At 35.6% G+C, this 20,470-nt stretch overlaps 1 protein-coding gene across 1 annotated transcript; it reads left to right on the top strand.

Moving 5' to 3' along the window:
- Positions 1 to 177: 177 nt before the first annotated feature.
- LOC128222699 (carnitine O-acetyltransferase-like) lies at positions 178 to 20,323 on the top strand. The gene is made up of 14 exons (XM_052931793.1): positions 178 to 329; positions 951 to 1,151; positions 1,609 to 1,689; positions 3,029 to 3,147; positions 5,641 to 5,694; positions 5,934 to 6,102; positions 6,311 to 6,482; positions 6,643 to 6,815; positions 7,120 to 7,220; positions 7,676 to 7,792; positions 8,329 to 8,451; positions 8,805 to 9,003; positions 16,474 to 16,611; positions 17,851 to 20,323. The coding sequence occupies exons 1-14, from the start codon at positions 303 to 305 to the stop codon at positions 18,067 to 18,069; spliced, it is 1,893 nt and encodes a 630-aa protein (XP_052787753.1). The 5' UTR covers positions 178 to 302; the 3' UTR covers positions 18,070 to 20,323.
- The last annotated feature ends 147 nt before the right edge of the window (positions 20,324 to 20,470 follow it).

The raw sequence follows: 20,470 nt of genomic DNA, 5'->3' as shown, positions 1-20,470 counted from the left end.
GTCGATAAATTTAGAGGGGGTAATTTCAAAACATTGACACAAAACCAACGGCTTAAATATATTTATATGAATTTTTGATTATCCTGACATAAGAATTAAACAATTAAATTGTTGTTCATTTTTATAAAGCTTTCATTTTTATTTGTATACCTTTTTCAACTATAAATTATATTTTGTAATACAAACTGTTTTGAGACGACCCCTTTCCATTTGGACAACCATCTACCAGTTCGATGTCAAAAAGTCCGGTTCAATAATTCCTGAAACATAAATTAATCAAAAGCAAACAAAACATAGTTGACATGTATTCAGCAATATCAAGAATTATGGTAAGTTAGCTGCTTTTCTCAGAATACTTTAAAAACTTGTCTTACATTGGTTGTAAACAGGAACGTTCTAATTGATGAACTTTGAAGTTGACAGTACCTATACTATCATATGCTATATTATACATCATACATTTATTACTTCAATGTCATTAACCCTAACCCTATCCACACAGTCTAATTTCTGACCTTAGGCTGTTGATATTGTTGGATATACTTAAACGTTCGTGCTTCAGTGAAATATCGGTCAATAGTGGAATTTTCTTGTACAGTATTATAAATGTAAATTTAACTATTTTATGGAAGTATTTGTCATAATTATCATTATGAACATATTTTAATTTGGGAAAAAGTATAAATGGCAAGATGTTTTTCAATACAAATAGTTAAAATATTGAGATTTAAGACCCAGTACCGGGTAATGTGCCTTAAGGGAACATTTTTACCATCTGGCATTCAGTTGTTCCCAATAAAGTCTGCCAACAGTAGTCATTATAAATTTAAATGTTGATTTAACTTACAGATCCCATTTGCTCATGAGATTTTGAATGATTTTAATAGTGTTTATTTTGTTAATTATTTTGTTGTTTAGTATTTAAGTTATTTTGTATCATTTTTTTTCAGGCTCGTCAAATTGCACCCTCAACTGCCAGCCCTGCTTTAAAGATGAGTGCAGTAAAACCGCGGAGAATTACAGGACGGATGTTCTCTGTCCAAGCATCGTTACCACGGTTTCCTGTTGCTCCCCTTCAACAGACGCTTGACAAGTACCTTCAGACTCTCCGGCCTCTAGTATCTGACCACGACTTCAGGCATGCACAAAAGGTTCATGCATTAATCAGAACATAATTATGTCATACATCAACCTTAAAGGCGCACAATACTGTATCTATAGGTTGATGCAAAAAAAATAGTATGCATTTTAAATTAATATATAACCATGTTTAACTCATTTGACTTAAATGATAAAAAAGCATATGATATAGGTACAGATAAAATAACCATGATAACGGTTTTCTTAGATTAATCGCTACGTGGCCATGAATTCCCCAGTTCAAAAAACGCCAATATATCGCTAATAAATTTTTAGCTTTACCTAAGTCATTTGATTTTTTTTGTTTTGATCATTAGTCAAATAAGTTAAACATGATAATGCATTAAAAAAGGAAAATATTTTTTTTTTTAAGTTAATGATAAAGTTAACAACCCCATTCCTTTATGGTGATAACTACCACATAACAGGGTATTCTTGAATCTTTACCCTCTTGTTGTTTGTTTGCAGCTATGTGAAGATTTCAAGACTGGTGTAGGGCCACTGCTTCAAACCAAACTGGAGGAGCGGGCACAGAAACACACAAACTGGGTAATCTTGATGGGATTTTGGAAGTAACAAATTTTACTGTAGATAAATGTATGCATAGTGTAGAGCTTTAGCCATGTTTTACAAAAGGCAGGGCGCTGCAGTAAAGGGACAGGGTGTTAAATGAGAAAAAGGGCACATTTTATTGGACTATTAATAATTTGAACATCATGCATTATTCAAAGTTATATTAGATTTCAAATGCCAAATATGTAAAATGTGTTTGTATTTATAATGATGTTTTAATGAACACAAAAAATCATTATCTTATAAAGCATTAACTACGATGAAGGCAGAAGGGTGCTGTCAAAAAAGGACAGGGTGCAACACCCTTCCATAACTCTACACTAAAGCCCTATTAGTAGGATAGATAATACTGAGTGGAAAAATATTGATAAATAATCAGATAGATACTCTTAAACTATTTTTTCACACAGTGAAACATAGCATAAACCTTGACATAGATGACTATAAATCCCAACAGCAGCAAACATGGGCTTCAATCAATACTAATCACAGGAGGGTATCAAAGAATGAACATACTTTAGTACAAATACAAATGTGATACTGTTAACTGCTGGTGGTGACAATGGAAGTGTCTAGGTAACATCCAAGTTTCAGTACAGCCGAAACCTATTGGCTTGAGTTGATATCCCAGGGACCGGCCAAAATACTTTGAGCCTCTCAAATATCGAGCCAAGTGGAAATGCTTACATAGATTTTAAAAATATTGATCATTTACATCAAGTATGAGCCAAAGAGGAAATTGAGTGATATCAAGCCAACAGGTTTTCAGCTGTATTTACTTTGAGTTCTAAGTATCACAGTATTTTCATATCGCTAAAACTTAACAATCATCATCTTAGTATGAACTTTCTGTTTAGTAGGATTTTTTGGTTCAAAAAAACTTTTTTGTTAGATTTTTTGTATATTTTAATTAGCCAATACCAAAATAGTGTTCTCAAAAAGAACCAACTGCCGGCCAAAATAGTTGGTTCAAATGGCAATTTGACCGCTTCAAATTAGGAAAAATTAGTAATCTTTAAGTAGAAGAAGTAGTAGCTGGTCGATTACTTTACTATTTGTGATGGTTCAACCCTATCTTATTGAGAATCCTGCCAAAACACTATGGTTCAAAATTGATCAGTTGGACATGCATTCATTCAGCCAAATGCTACTCACATATACTGTCTTATGTCATATTTATGGTTCTGTCCACATCCTTCATACTGATGGTGCCAGGAAGCGTACCTGGATATGTGAGAGTCTACCCCATAGGTCTTCTTCCCGATGTTATGTATGCATATTGTCTCATCATTGTCTTATCTTGCTCCATCCACAGCTGTCTGACTGGTGGAGACAGGTGGCATACCTCGATGTACGAGAGTCGTGCGTTATTAACTCTAATCCAGGGGTTCTCTTTCCGAAGGCTGACTTCAATGACCTGCAGGGTCAACTGAGGTAGGCTGCTTGTTTATGTTTGGCATTAAGTGTTTTGCATGCTGAAGAACCAAAGTTTTTGGTGATAAAAACATTATTTCAAATTAATTATTTTTTTTTTAAATGTATCAAACATTTTCTTTCTTCAATTGTATTTTTTTTATTAAATTAAAATATTGGCCTAAGTTTATTTTGTTATAAATGGATCTCTAATTGTAATTCCAGCCTTGATGTTGAAAAGTGCTACCTTTATTTTAGTTTCGATATGTCTAAATTTTATTTATTTTTTTAATTAATTGAGAAATTTAAATGTAAATCCAGTCTTGATTTTGAAAAGTATCCTTTGAAAATGATGTTTCTTTAAAATGAATTGATTAAATGTTTTGAAACCCAGGATATGTTTAACTTGGTTTGGATATGTCCAAATTTCATTGAAAAAATACAACAACAAATCCTTGTTCTACCGTATATATATAATTTGGGCCGCGTCGCGACAAAACCTGTCTTAATGACATTGATGACGTTTTATGGAAAACTGGATTTAAATGACGTCACGTATTTTATCCAGGAAGTGAGAAGTTAGATTTGTAAACACTGAAGAAAAAATAGATATTTGTACAGGTTATTGACTTAGATGTGTTAAAATGGATGCAGAGTTGGAGGTAAGTTATCTTTTTATGTATTTCATTATTTTGTTCTGTCAAAGGAGGGCGTAAATTAGGTTTTACCATAAATATGTACTTAGGTATAACATGTAAATAAATAACGTTACATGCATACTGTACATCACCTTATATCGGCATCATAACATCCCATAAAACTGGTTAAGTTAACTTATTCCCTGTCTTAAACTCAACCCGTCAATATATACGTTTATAATTGGACATCGTAACGTTTTATAAATGAGAATTACTATTATTTTATTCGTATTTTGATGCAATGACATTCAAAATGAAAATCTCTTTGTTTTACTGTATTTGAATTTATATTGTTTAGTATTTTGTACAGTACTGTAATATGCTATTCCAATAGATATGTTCACTAAACGAATAAATATGTTAAAAAAACGAAATATGTTTAAAATGAGATGGAAAAAGTGTCGAGTCATTATATCGATTTTATGACCAAGAGTTGATGTAATATATAACGTTAATTGAGTGTTAGACTGAAGAGATTGTGGCGCAGTGGAAAGATCATTGTGCAACACCCGGGAGACTCAAGTTCAATTCCTGATATGAGCTATACTTTTTTTTTGCTTTAATCACATTTCCACTAAATTGTGTTGGTATATATTGTTTTATCATTGATAAATTTGGAAACAAAAATGGTTCAAATAATACAAAACTACCCGGTTCATATGACAGATATAATGAGGTTTTTCCTATAATATATTTTCAGGAGTTAGAGAGTGTGTACTCAAATCATTTTGGAAGAACGCCAGTTTCCACACCATTTGCATCACAAGAGTTAGACGAGTCGTGTGAAGTTGATTATGAAGTCGACAACGATGATATTGACACAATTGGCGGGATATTGGAAGGACGTGTGAGGGATAATATTTTGCAGCAAGAAATCGTAGATGAAGATACAGACAGCGATGGCAATGGAGAGGCTGAATTAGATGAAAGCGATATTGAAGTGGCTGAAAATTGTGAGCTTACAGATATAAAGAAAGTGTGTAAAGATGGATGTGGGTGTCAAAGGAAATGTTCACAACAGCTTAATGTAGGAAATGTGTATGAACACATACTTAACTTAAGAGAAATGGACACAAATGAAAAAGACATGTATATTATGGCCATCTTACAAGACGACCGCGCCACGGCAACAACTAAGAAAGGAAAAAAGAGGCAACGGATGCGTTATACATTTAAATTTAATGGGTCCATTGTTTGCAGGAGAACATTTCACCTCTGCTATGACATAGGAAGAAGTGCCTTACAAGGTCTAATGGCAACAAATGGGATCGTTCCAAGGACCCATGGAAATACTGGAAGACGGCCCAAGCACGCCCTAACGTTTGACGATGTGCAGCGCGTGGTAAAGTTTCTCCTGAACTATGCAGAACGTGAGGGGTTACCAATGCCTGCAACGAAATAAAAATTGAAAATAAAACAATTAAAACGGTCAATGTCAGTAATATTCTTATAAATATATTTACTCATGAAGACAGGTGTTCGCTTCATTATCACAAAGTTTTTTACGTCAGTTGTTGGTATTTCACGTCATAACGTCACGCGTTTTCAAAAAATTGACGTTTACCCCTGTGCCACTTAAAGTGGAAAATCTCAAAAAGTTTACAAGATATCAAAAATAAAATTACATATTTTTTATTGTTATAAACACACGTATATAAAAATGTAGAAAACTCAAAATCGATATTTTGGTCATTAAGACAGAATTTGTCGCGATGCGGCCCATATATAACACAATAGCAGTCTGTTTTTGTAAAATCCCTACCATGGCAGCAGTTTATTGTTCTAGTCAATGTATGCCTACTCTCTTACATTTCAGCTACGCTGCCAGACTTATTGCCGGGGTTCTTGATTACAAAGTCATGATTGATACGTGAGTTGCCAACTTTGCTTAATATATGAGGTTCAGGGGCTTTCACATCTATTGTAAGTTCAGTTTAATATTCAAAATTTAAGGATGCTTAGCATACTAATATATATACTTATTACCAGTGCTTGACTTGTGGGCTTGACCTTATCTTGGTGTTGAGTAAAAGAACACAACATGTCAATTTGATTACTACCGGGACATGTGATATGCTAACCTTGACCTTTGGCTACTAACTATTTCAGTCAGATATTACCAGTTGAGCACCTAGGGAAAGCGCCCTTGTGTATGATGCAATACTACCAGATTCTGAGTGCATGTCGGATCCCTGGGGTAAATACAGATGACTGGGTGTGCTTCCCACCTGACCAGCCCAACCCTCCCAGGCACATCACCATCGTGTACAACAATAATGTAAGAATAGTTATGATAAATACTTAGGCTGGAGAAATATTTACCCTTTTTTATAAGTGTTTCCATCCAATATCTTAAAATGCCAGTCTTTGAAAATGCTGATAAGGCTTTGAACTCAGCCAGTTGTTTTTTTTATCAAGTAGGTAAATGAACTATGTTTTAGTCTTATAAATTGTGTATATCATACCATCCAATATCTTTCCCACAGTTTTTTGAAGTGCCAGTCTACGACAGTGAAAACAAGCCCTTGAACACGACCCAGCTGCGGGCTCAGCTCGAGGCAGTTGTAAGTCAGGGGTCAAGTCAGGGACCACCACTAGGGCTCTTCACAATGGAGAACAGGGAAAACTGGGCACGGGCTTACAAGAACATGTGTAAAGGTGCATGCTCATTTTTCCAGTCAACTTCTTCTTTTAGTTAAAAAAATATTTTTGATATGGTCTCTGTATTCACTGGTTTCTTATGAAATACTTCTGCAGTTCTACACTGTGAACTATATCTACATTTACAAGATAAATATATTGTAAAACATGTTTACAGATGAGGTTACAAAGTCTAGTTTAGAATCGATCCAGCGGAGTATCGTGGTGATCTGTCTTGACCAGCCCAACCCCTCAACCCCCGACCCGCGCACCACCTCTGGCCACCAAATGCTCCATGGGGCTGGCTCTCAGCTACACACGGGGAATCGGTGGTTTGATAAAACCATACAGGTGAGTGAAGTGAGGTTACAGAAAAGAGAAAATGTCTAGATATATTTCGACCATTGGTGTCATATTCATCATCATCAGCTGGTATCATTGTCTTGCAACAACTTTACTTTGGCCATACCTTTTTATAAAACGTTGTCAGTTTTTCAAATTAAATAAGTGCCAGAGACAAGACCTACATGTATAGCAAGGTCCATAGCTCTGGCTTTGAGAATATTAACGAGTTATGCCATCCACATCTTTATCTTCTTGATGTAAAATTTGAAATTTGTTTGGGATGAATTGATGCTTTTTTTTTCTCTGCCAGTTTGTAGTCGGACAAGATGGTGTGAGCGGCCTGAACTATGAGCACACCTCGGCCGAAGGTCCCCCTGTAATACACCTCATGGACCACTGTCTAGAATACATGTATGTGAAGTGTTTAATTATGTAGTGTACATTCTTGATATAGTAAAGTGTGATGAAGAACCTCATTAAAACCCAATTTTATATATTCCAAGTGTCCGTAGTTCTGTTCATGTTCGGTTTTAGTCTTGACCTAGAACTAGTGCAGTTTCTTATTACTAGAACTAATATATGCATGCCAAAAATTAAACAAAATGTTATATTGTGCATGCATACATGTAGGAGTGTTTTTAATGTTCATGGATACAGTCTGAAACTCAATTTTTGGATCAAAAAGCAAAAATTATTTCACTGGTTTAAATGATTGTAACAAGCTTGAATAAATATGTAAAAAGAGTTTGAAAAAGCCACGCGGCCTTATGATATTGCACCAATTCTGTGGATATTTGTAAATGATTTCTACTTTTCATCAAAACAACCAGTAATTATGAATAACCCTTGGCCTTTGTGTGTTGTAGAAATTCTGGTAAAGACTGGGAGGCTGCAGGTAATGCTGTCACACCCCGCCTTCTCACAATGAACCTTTCACATGATGTGGAAAACAGTCTGAATCTGGCCAAGGAGAACATTGACAGGTAATAGACAAATACAAGTCTCAAAATACTTGACTTTTCAATAAATGTTGAGCTGGAGCTATATTCACCTAGTGCTTCAGTCTGTGTTTCAGGCTGAAGACTCAGTATAACAAATGTTAAAATGTTACACAGTAGCATAAATATAGTTATTTTTGACAAAAGGTGTGTATGTCCTGGGGTCAGATATGGTAATGTAAACATATGCAGCAATTATTACCATAATTGATCTTCAAATAGCCATTATACAATGACATTATAATTTGAAGTTTTGGTTCTTGATTCTTAAACTCAGACTGAAGCTCTAAGTGAACATTGGTCCACATTCTCGGACAAGTTTCTCAACCATTTTTTTTTTTAAGTGTTTGAGAGGATACCAGTAGTTGATTCGCTTTTCAGAGAAATCTAATTAGATTTTGTCCTTCTCTGGGTGTCATTGACATTATTCATATTGGGAAAAATGCAAAACTTGAACCATAATCATAAATAATTGGAAAGTTTATTGGGTTCTAATGTTGTTGTTTTTATTTTTCATGCAGGATGGTGCAGGACTTGGACCTGAAAGTTTTCACATTCGAAGAATTCGGGAAAAACTTCCCGAAGAGTCAGCGTGTGTCGCCTGACAGCTTCATACAGAGCGCCATACAGCTTGCCTATTACAGGTTGTGTATTTGGTGCATGGTTTAATATAAAATGATTCCTATTTATTTCATGAATGGCGAAATCAACCAATTATTAGCCAAAATATACTTACGTAAAATGCAAATTTCTCATTCTTATAACTTTTTTAATTGCGCTGTAAATATAAAATGCAGATAAAATACTAGTTATGTGAAATCTTTCACCTAAAAATCTGTTTCATCAAGTTTTGATTTGCCTAAATTGTGATACTTAATGATAACATTGGTATTTCTACTGCTATTTTAGAAAACATAACTTCTTATGATAACTGTAAAACATAGCACTTTAATTAACTTATTTGAAGATTTTGGTTTTCATATTTTCTCTCTACCAGACACCACAGAAAGCCTGTGGGCTCTTACGAGAGCGGCTCCATCCGGATGTTTCAACTGGGACGGACAGAAACTATACGATCATGTTCCTCAAGCTCTCTAGAGTTCACACAGGCCATGTTGGATCCCTCACAGTCCAATCAGAAGAGAGCTGAGCTGCTCAGGAGGGCTATAAATAGCCATAAACAGTACACTAATGATGTACGAAACTTATTTGTTTAATTGAAAGGGACATTTGTAAAATATGTTCTCTATTTGGATAAGTAACTGTAAACATTATATTGTTTATAAGGGTATTGGCCATCACTTCCTCGGTCTGTTCTTGTGAACTTAATACAATGTGATTTTTAGCTCACCTGTCACGTAGTGACAAGGTGAGCTTTTGTGATCACTCTTCGTCCGTCGTCCGTCCGTCCGTCCGTCCGTCCGTTCACAATTGCTTGTGAACACAATAGAGGTCACAATTTTGACCTAATCTTTATGAAACTTGGTCAGACTGATCATCTCTATAAAATCTAGGTCAAGTTCGATATTGGGTCATATGGGGTCAAAAACTAGGTCAATTAGTAGAAAAACCTTGTGAACACAATAGAGGTCACAATTTTAGCCTAATCTCAATGCAACTTGGTCAGAATGGTCATCTCTATAAAATCTAGGTCAAGTTCGATATTGGGTCATCCGCGGTCAATAATTAGGTCACTAGGTCAATTAGTAGAAAAACCTTGTGAACACAATAGAGGTCACAATTTTAGCCTAATCTCAATGCAACTTGGTCAGAATGATCATCTCTATAAAATCTAGGTCAAGTTCGATATTGGGTCATCCGCGGTCAACAACTAGGTCACTAGGTCAATTAGTACAAAAACCTTGTGAACACAATAGAGGTCACAATTTTAGCCTAATCTCAATGCAAGTTGGTCAGAATAATCATCTCTATAAAATCTACGTCAAGTTCGATATTGGGTCATCCGCAGTCAATAACTAGGTCACTAGGTCAATTATTAGAAAAACCTTGTGAACACAACAGAGGTCACAATTTTGACCTAATCTTTATGAAACTTGGTCAGACTGATCATCTCTATGAAATCTAGGTCAAGTTCGATAGTGGGTCATCTGGGGTCAAAAACTAGGTCAGTAGGTCAATTAGTAGAAATACCTTGTGAACACATTAGAGGTCACAATTTTAGCCTAATCTCAATGCAACTTGGTCAGAATGATCATCTCTATAAAATCTAGGTCAAGTTCGATATTGGGTCATCCGCGGTCAATAACTAGGTCACTAGGTCAATTAGTAGAAAAACCTTGTGAACACAATAGAGATCACAATTTTAGCCTAATCTCAATGCAAATTGGTCAGAATGATCATCGCTGTAAAATGTAGGTCAAGTTTGATATTGGGTCATTCACGGTCAATAACTAAGTCACTAGGTCAATTAGTACAAAAACCTTGTGAACACAATAGAGGTCACAATTTTAGCCTAATCTCAATGCAACTTGGTCAGAATGATCATCTCTATAAAATCTAGGTCAAGTTCGATATTGGGTCATCCGCGGTCAATAACTAGGTCACTAGGTCAATTAGTACAAAAACCTTGTGAACACAATAGAGGTCACAATTTTAGGCTAATCTTAATGCAACTTGGTCAGAATGATCATCTCTATAAAATCTGGGTCAAGTTCGATATTGGGTCATACGCAGTCAATAACTAGGTCACTAGGTCAATTATTAGAAAAACCTTGTGAACAAAATAGAGGTCACAATTTTAGCCTTATCTTAATGAAACTTGGTCAGAATGATCATCTTAACATAAGCTAGGTCAAGTTCCATATTGGGTCAACCCAGGTCAAAAACTAGGTCACTAGGTCAATTAGTAGAAAAACCTTGTGAACACAATAGAGGTCACAATTTTAGCCTAATCTCAATGCAACTTGGTCAGAATGATCATCTCTATAAAATCTAGGTCAAGTTTGATATTGGGTCATCCACGGTCAACAACTAGGTCACTAGGTCAATTAGTACAAAAACCTTGTGAACACAATAGAGGTCACAATTTTAGCCTAATCTCAATGCAAGTTGGTCAGAATAATCATCTCTATAAAATCTAGGTCAAGTTCGATATTGGGTCATCCGCAGTCAATAACTAGGTCACTAGGTCAATTATTAGAAAAACCTTGTGAACACAACAGAGGTCACAATTTTGACCTAATCTTTATGAAACTTGGTCAGACTGATCATCTCTATGAAATCTAGGTCAAGTTCGATATTGGGTCATCTGGGGTCAAAAACTAGGTCAGTAGGTCAATTAGTAGAAATACCTTGTGAACACATTAGAGGTCACAATTTTAGCCTAATCTCAATGCAACTTGGTCAGAATGATCATCTCTATAAAATTTAGGTCAAGTTCGATATTGGGTCATCCGCGGTCAATAACTAGGTCAATAGGTCAATTAGTAGAAAAACTTTGTGAACACAATAGAGGTCACAATTTTAGCCTAATCTCAATGCAACTTGGTCAGAATGATCATCGCTATAAAATGTAGGTCAAGTTTGATATTGGGTCATTCACGGTCAATGACTAGGTCACTTGGTCAATTAGTAGAAAAACCTTGTGAACACAATAGAGATCACAATTTTAGCCTAATCTCAATGCAAATTGGTCAGAATGATCATCGCTGTAAAATGTAGGTCAAGTTTGATATTGGGTCATTCACGGTCAATAACTAAGTCACTAGGTCAATTAGTACAAAAACCTTGTGAACACAATAGAGGTCACAATTTTAGCCTAATCTCAATGCAACTTGGTCAGAATGATCATCTCTATAAAATCTAGGTCAAGTTCGATATTGGGTCATCCGCGGTCAATAACTAGGTCACTAGGTCAATTAGTACAAAAACCTTGTGAACACAATAGAGGTCACAATTTTAGGCTAATCTTAATGCAACTTGGTCAGAATGATCATCTCTATAAAATCTGGGTCAAGTTCGATATTGGGTCATACGCAGTCAATAACTAGGTCACTAGGTCAATTATTAGAAAAACCTTGTGAACAAAATAGAGGTCACAATTTTAGCCTTATCTTAATGAAACTTGGTCAGAATGATCATCTTAACATAAGCTAGGTCAAGTTCCATATTGGGTCAACCCAGGTCAAAAACTAGGTCACTAGGTCAATTAGTAGAAAAACCTTGTGAACACAATAGAGGTCACAATTTTAGCCTAATCTCAATGCAACTTGGTCAGAATGATCATCTCTATAAAATCTAGGTCAAGTTTGATATTGGGTCATCCGCGGTCAACAACTAGGTCACTAGGTCAATTAGTACAAAAACCTTGTGAACACAATAGAGGTCACAATTTTAGCCTAATCTCAATGCAAGTTGGTCAGAATAATCATCTCTATAAAATCTAGGTCAAGTTCGATATTGGGTCATCCGCAGTCAATAACTAGGTCACTAGGTCAATTATTAGAAAAACCTTGTGAACACAACAGAGGTCACAATTTTGACCTAATCTTTATGAAACTTGGTCAGACTGATCATCTCTATGAAATCTAGGTCAAGTTCGATATTGGGTCATCTGGGGTCAAAAACTAGGTCAGTAGGTCAATTAGTAGAAATACCTTGTGAACACATTAGAGGTCACAATTTTAGCCTAATCTCAATGCAACTTGGTCAGAATGATCATCTCTATAAAATTTAGGTCAAGTTCGATATTGGGTCATCCGCGGTCAATAACTAGGTCAATAGGTCAATTAGTAGAAAAACTTTGTGAACACAATAGAGGTCACAATTTTAGCCTAATCTCAATGCAACTTGGTCAGAATGATCATCGCTATAAAATGTAGGTCAAGTTTGATATTGGGTCATTCACGGTCAATGACTAGGTCACTTGGTCAATTAGTACAAAAACCTTGTGAACACAATAGAGGTCACAATTTTAGCCTAATCTCAATGCAACTTGGTCAGAATGATCATCTCTATAAAATCTAGGTCAAGTTCGATATTGGGTCATCTGCGGTCAATAACTAGGTCACTAGGTCAATTAGTACAAAAACCTTGTGAACACAATAGAGGTCACAATTTTAGGCTAATCTTAATGCAACTTGGTCAGAATGATCATCTCTATAAAATCTGGGTCAAGTTCGATATTGGGTCATACGCAGTCAATAACTAGGTCACTAGGTCAATTATTAGAAAAACCTTGTGAACAAAATAGAGGTCACAATTTTAGCCTTATCTTAATGAAACTTGGTCAGAATGATCATCTTAACATAAGCTAGGTCAAGTTCCATATTGGGTCAACCCAGGTCAAAAACTAGGTCACTAGGTCAATTAGTAGAAAAACCTTGTGAACACATTAGAGGTCACAATTTTAGCCTAATCTCAATGCAACTTGGTCAGAATGATCATCTCTATAAAATTTAGGTCAAGTTCGATGTTGGGTCATCCGCGGTCAATAACTAGGTCACTAGATCAATTAGTAGAAAAACTTTGTGAACACAATAGAGGTCACAATTTTAGCCTAATCTCAATGCAACTTGGTCAGAATGATCATCGCTATAAAATGTAGGTCAAGTTTGATATTGGGTCATTCACGGTCAATGACTAGGTCACTAGGTCAATTAGTACAAAAACCTTGTGAACACAATAGAGGTCACAATTTTAGCCTAATCTCAATGCAACTTGGTCAGAATGATCATCTCTATAAAATCTAGGTCAAGTTCGATATTGGGTCATCTGCGGTCAATAACTAGGTCACTAGGTCAATTAGTACAAAAACCTTGTGAACACAATAGAGGTCACAATTTTAGGCTAATCTTAATGCAACTTGGTCAGAATGATCATCTCTATAAAATCTGGGTCAAGTTCGATATTGGGTCATACGCAGTCAATAACTAGGTCACTAGGTCAATTATTAGAAAAACCTTGTGAACAAAATAGAGGTCACAATTTTAGCCTTATCTTAATGAAACTTGGTCAGAATGATCATCTTAACATAAGCTAGGTCAAGTTCCATATTGGGTCAACCCAGGTCAAAAACTAGGTCACTAGGTCAATTAGTAGAAAAACCTTGTGAACACAATAGAGGTCACAATTTTAGGCTTAACTCAATTCAACTTGGTCAGAATGATCATCTCTAGAAAAATATAGGTCAAGTTCGATATTGGGTCATTCGCGGTCAATAACTAGGTCACTAGGTCAATTAGTATAAAAACCTTGTGAACACAATAGAGGTCACAACTTAAGCCTTATCTAAATGTAACTTGGTCAGAATGATCATCTCTATAAAATCTAGGTCAAGTTCGATATTGGGTCATTTACCGTCAATAACTAGGTCAATAGGTCAATTAGTAGAAAAACTTTGTGAACACAATAGAGGTCACAATTTTAGGCTTAACTCAATTCAACTTGGTCAGAATGATCATCTCTAGAAAAATATAGGTCAAGTTCGATATTGGGTCATTCGCGGTCAATAACTAGGTCACTAGGTCAATTAGTATAAAAACCTTGTGAACACAATAGAGGTCACAACTTAAGCCTAATCTAAATGTAACTTGGTCAGAATGATCATCTCTATAAAATCTAGGTCAAGTTCGATATTGGGTCATTTACCGTCAATAACTAGGTCAATAGGTCAATTAGTAGAAAACCCTTGTGAACACAATAGAGGTCACAATTTTAGCCTAATGTTAATGCAACTTAGTCAGAATGATCATCTCTATAAAATCTGGGTCAATTTCAATATTGGGTCATCCGCGGTCAATAACTAGGTCACATAGATAGATAGATAGATTTATTTCGGCATAGGAAGCATATACATAGTTAACAACATAACATAGGATAAAATAATGAGCATTATTAAATACTATATCACATACGAGAAAACTATGACATACACACCAACACCAAGGATAACACAAAAAAGGGCAAGCCCTTATTTCCATTGTGGTCCTTTGTATTGGCGGCATGACACAGAGAGGCGGACCTAAATATAATCATGTGTAAAAGTACTATTGAGTCATAAAAATGTATATCACAGTCACTAGGTCAGATATTAGAAAAACCTTATGAACACAATAGAGGTCACAATTTTAGCCTAATCTTTATGAAACTTGGTCAGACTGATCATCTTTATAAAATCTAGGTCAAGTTCCACATTGGGTCATCCGCGGTCAATAACTAGGTCACTAGGTCAGATAGTAAAAAAACCTTGTGAACACAATAGAGGTCACAATTTTAGCCTAATCTTAATGAAACTTGGTCAGAATGATCATCTTAACATAAGCTAGGTCAAGTTCCATATTGGGTCAACCCAGGTCAAAAACTAGGTCACTAGGTAAATTAGTAGAAAAACCTTGTGAACACAATAGAGGTCACAATTTTAGGCTTATCTCAATTCAACTTGGTCAGAATGATCATCTCTAGAACAATATAGGTCAAGTTCGATATTGGGTCATTCGCGGTCAATAACTAGGTCACTAGGTCAATTAGTAGAAAAACCTTGTGAACACAACAGAGGTCACAACTTAAGCCTAATCTTAATGTTACTTGGTCAGAATGATCATCTCTATAAAATCTAGGTCAACTTAGATATTGGGTCAATTACCGTCAATAACTAGGTCACTAGGTCAATTAGTAGAAAAACCTTGTGAACACAATAGAGGTCACAATTTTAGCCTAATGTTAATGCAACTTGGTCAGAATGATCATCTCTATAAAATCTGGGTCATGTTCGATATTGGGTCATCCGCGGTCAATAACTAGGTCACTAGGTCAGATATTAGAAAAACCTTATGAACACAATAGAGGTCACAATTTTAGCCTAATCTTAATGCAACTTGGTCAGAATGATCATTTCTATAACATCTAGGTCAAGTTCGACATTGGTCCATCCGCGGTCAATAACTAGGTCACTAGGTCAATTAGTAAAAAAACCTTGTGAACACAATAGAGATCACAATTTTAGCCTAATCTTAATGAAACTTGGACAGAATGATCATCTTAACATATGCTAGGTCAGGTTCGATATTGGGTCAACCCGGGTCAAAAACTAGGTCACTAGGTCAATTAGTAGAAAAACCATGTGAACACAATAGAGGTCACAATTTTAGCGTATGTATCATAACCAAGTGGTCCTCTACCAAGATTGTTCAATTTATGCCCCTGGGGAGAAGAGGCCCTATCCTGGGGGGAGTCACAAGTTTTGCATAGGCTTATATAGAACAAAAAACTTCTTGTCTAAACCAACAAGACATTGGCATTTTATATGTGGCATAACCTAGTGGCCCGCTACCAAGATTGTTCAATTTGTGCACCTGTGGTGAAAAGAGGCCTCACCCTGGGTGTCACAAGTTTTACATAGGCTTATATAGGAAAAAACTTTAAAATTTTCTTGTCTGAAGCCACAAGGACTAGGTCTTAAATATTTGGTTTGAAGCATTGCCTACTGATAGGGTCATGTGGGGTAAAAAACTAGGTCAGTGGGACAAATAAAAGAGTGGCCTCTAGGGGCCATACTTTTCATTGGATCTTTATGATAATAGGTCAGAATGTTCACTTTATTTAGCAAAGCTACAGGTGAGCGATACAGGGCCATCATGGCCCTCTTGTTTAATATATTCTTTCTGAATTGGTGACTTGAAAAATGACCTCAAAGTTTGTTTCTGTAGGCCATATCAGGAAAGGGTATTGACCGTCACTTCCTTGGGCTGTCGTTGATTGCCCAGGAAAACAAGATAGAGCTGCCAGAACTTTTCAAGGACCCAAACTTTGTCTTCAGTAAGACATGGAGGATATCGACCAGCCAGGTATGTGTTGGCTTTATCGAACTACTGTTTATTATGTACAATTTTGATTTCTGGTGACCCCATATGATTAATTTTGGTGTCAATTAAAAGGCTATCGCATTCTGATTACATACATGTTAAATAAATGTATGAAAACAAACACATTATTCATAATGTTATTGCAGCTTTAATTGAGTTTTTTTAATGCAAATGAAATAAGACGTGAAATGGCTATTTGACACTCTTCCTAGACCTAAATTGCTTGTTTTCAGAATATGTTTTATGTATTCATTTTCTACTCTTCTAAACGTTTTCAAATGATGGAGAAATCGGTTGGATCACTAGGTCTCAAAAATTCACAAAATTTTATTTGATACATTTAATTTTACATTTCTAGGCTGAGCTAAAACTAAAACCTCTGAGAATTTTAAGTACATGTGAAAGACTCCTTTGAAGATTTTAACTATCAAAAACATGTCAAAATTGTTGAACAGAGAGTTATATGCTAACTGATAGAGTTGGGTAGTTCAGCTTGTGATATCAAATGATATTTAATACATAAAAAGTGATTTCCTAGTTATGCCCCCCTTCGAAGAAGAGACAGTATATTGCTTTGCTTATGTTGGTCGGTCAGTCGTTCACAATGACCTTGAATGCAAACTTGACAATACCAGGACCTATGGTCAAAACTTGACATGAAGGTTGGGCCTGACCAGTAGATGACATCTATTGAGTTCAGGGTTCAAAGGTCAAGGTCACAGTGACCTTAAATGCAAAAAGCTTGTCTGTGTGATAACTCGACAACGCCTGCGTCCATTGCCCTCAAACATGACATTTAGGTTAGGGGTGGCCAGTAGATGACCCCTATGGATTTTGAGTCAAAGGTCAAAATCACAACTCATATTGGTCATTTAAATTTATCTCATAATTACTTATTCACTTATTCCGTACAGCTAAGAGGAAACATGTTTATCTGCAAATATCAGTCATCATCTGAACATGATTTGGGGGGGGGGGGGCATTTTGTTTGACAAACATCTCTTGTTCAGTCTTAGTTTTAGAACTGTCTGACTTATTTGGTGTATTGATGATTACAGCTGCATATATAATAATAGGGTCAGTACAGATTATGTTGTTTACGCCTGTTGCTTGCATGTTTTTCTCAGATATATTTGTTCTGATAGCTTTAATTTATGGTTTGATGAAAAGAATGTGGCATTATTTGGAAAAAAAATTCAATCATCATCATTTTATTTCCAGGTACCGGCCAAGTCTGAGTCAGTGTTGTTCTTTGGGCCGGTCTGCCCAGACGGCTACGGGTTCTGCTACAATCCCCAGGAGAAGCGAATCCTGTTTGGTATCTCCTCCTTCAAGAGTAACGATGTAACACTCCCCGCGGCACAGATGTGTGAACTTGTGGCCGACAGTTTACGTGACATGAGACAAGTGATGGAGAGCTCGGTCAAGTCCAGTCTGTGATCTGTGTGGGACAATCTTGGTACAGAGTATCAGAGGGTGGAAGTAATAAGATTGTAAGCGACATTAGATAAAGAAGGACATAGAACCTTTTAGCTTCCATCCCTCGCTATGTACCTTTTATTGTTTACCAGCTCAATATTTCTATGAAATACTGAATAACAGTGCTATGTTGTGACTTACTATTAACTTAATGCAGGATATGGAATGATCATGTTTTACAGTTTCATTCTATTGATACGTTTTATACTTATAATTTTCAGCATGATAATGATATGGGTTTTGGCCGTTGAAGGCTGTTCTGTAATTTAATAGGTTATACAGTTATACTGAAAAATATTTCTTTAGCCAGCTGTGTGTAGAAATGCTGTAAATTGATTTAAAACATTTTCTGATTCAAAAGAATCCCTTTTCCAGTTGGAAATACATATGGTGCTACTGTTACTTTTGTTGGATAAAATTTCTGATCATAAATGTCAAGAATTAAATATTAATGTATAAGGTGTTTGAAAATGGTGTCTGTGGAGGTTAATTATTGATACATTTGGCATCAGTGTTGACTATATAGCAAATGCAATTAATCTATAGAATGTCATTGTCATATTTATAATGAAACTCTGGGGTAATAAAGATCATGGTTTACTTGTAAAGTTAAAAAAATTGGGGGGGGGGGGGGGGACATTTGCTAAAATAATGGTAAGAATATGGATATAAATGACTATTTCAAAAGAGAATTAAACCCCTTAACCCTGATTTGGGCCTGAATCCCTCATACTCAAACTTTGATTATCCCTGGAAATTGTATCTCCGGCTTGGGAATTTTTAACCTTGGGGCGGTGGAACATGTAGGTATTTGTTATAATGCAAATACAGTCTCTGTAATCATTGTATATGTTGTTATCCTGAAGACATTTGTTATGTTTATTTAAACTCTTAAGCTATTTCTACATTGGCTTTCAGTTTATCAGATTATGTACTATTATTTTAACTACAAGTACATGCATTTGTAAGACAGGATTTCAATTTTCCCTAGTCGGAAACCCCACAATGAACCAATGTGGAAATATGAACAGACGCTAAAAAAATATTCTGGCAACTTAGGTGCCTGACAGCTTCATAGACCACTCGCCTATTGAGACAACTGACAATACAGGGTTATTGTAGTGTACAGTAAAACTGCGATCGCTCGAAGTCGCCGGGGACCGAGCCTAAACCTCGAGGGAACCGATGTTTCGAACGACCCGATTTTCAATTCTCCAGTCTGTTATGAAATATATTTCAGTGTATTTCAAGTATGAAGTAGTCTGTTTACTAAGACAACGATTATGTGTTGCGTTGTGGATATCGCTGATATGTTCAAAGGCTGTCGTTTACTTTATGTGTACTTAAATATAAAATGTAAAAGAAATATCAATAAATCGATTTTTTTACCAAATAGCCATATTGCAAAGCAAAGTGACAAAAAGGAAATATTTTCAGATATTCCGATGTTGGATCTAGATGGTTGTGTTTATTCATATTTTTATTACTCATTTACATTTCTCACAATTAACTGCTCGTCATTAACTTCTCATTATTATGTTCTAAACTGCCCATATCAACTAATATCAGTCATGCGTTAACATTGTTAAACGGTTGTTCACACCTTATAAATTGCCTTTCAACTGTCATTGCAATTTTTACAACTTGCGAAAATTTAAATACCTAGCAATTGTTTGTTTATTTTGGAACATGCGTTCGAGAAAAAGTGTGAAATTATGACCTCGAGGGAGCCATAAGGTTTTGTGCATGATTTGTGTAATTGGGACCAAGAATATTGCTCGACTCCTCGACATAATTAGGTTTCGATGCAGCGTAGGTTTATCTTATATGAAAATAGAAGGAAAAAGTTCGGGACCAAGCTCCGACCTCGAGGGAATGCCGGTTCTCGAATGACCGCTTGTTCAAACGATCGCAGTTTTACTGTATTTTCATATATATTTTCATTTTGCAATTTCATTTGAAGAAAAGTTGTTTCCCCTGCATCATGCAAATTCATTAAAACGAGATTTTGTCCCTCTGTATTTATCATGGAGTGTTACAGAATAAAGTACTGTGGTTGCAGATGATGTCAATTTTCAAGAATTATTAACTGATTATTTTGAAGTGCATAGATGCTCCATACTGGCCTACTGTCTACACAAGTTTGTTTAATTGTTAATGTATATTTATATAATACATTTACTGTACAAATAAAATAAATACATTTAAATTCCCATGAGCTCGTTCTGTTGAATTATCAAATAGATTGCTTTTGATGAATACTGCTGATTTAATGAAATTAATAACTTTTCTATGTTGGCCTCAATGTATTTGAATACAAACATATTTCTATCATTTGATATACCATAATATTGAAACAGAT

Source organism: Mya arenaria, chromosome 17 (assembly GCF_026914265.1).
Source record: "Mya arenaria isolate MELC-2E11 chromosome 17, ASM2691426v1".
NCBI classification, from domain to species: Eukaryota; Metazoa; Mollusca; class Bivalvia; order Myida; family Myidae; genus Mya; species Mya arenaria.
The sequence above is the reverse complement of the archived record's forward strand: the minus strand, read 5'-3'. Positions and strand labels throughout refer to the sequence as shown.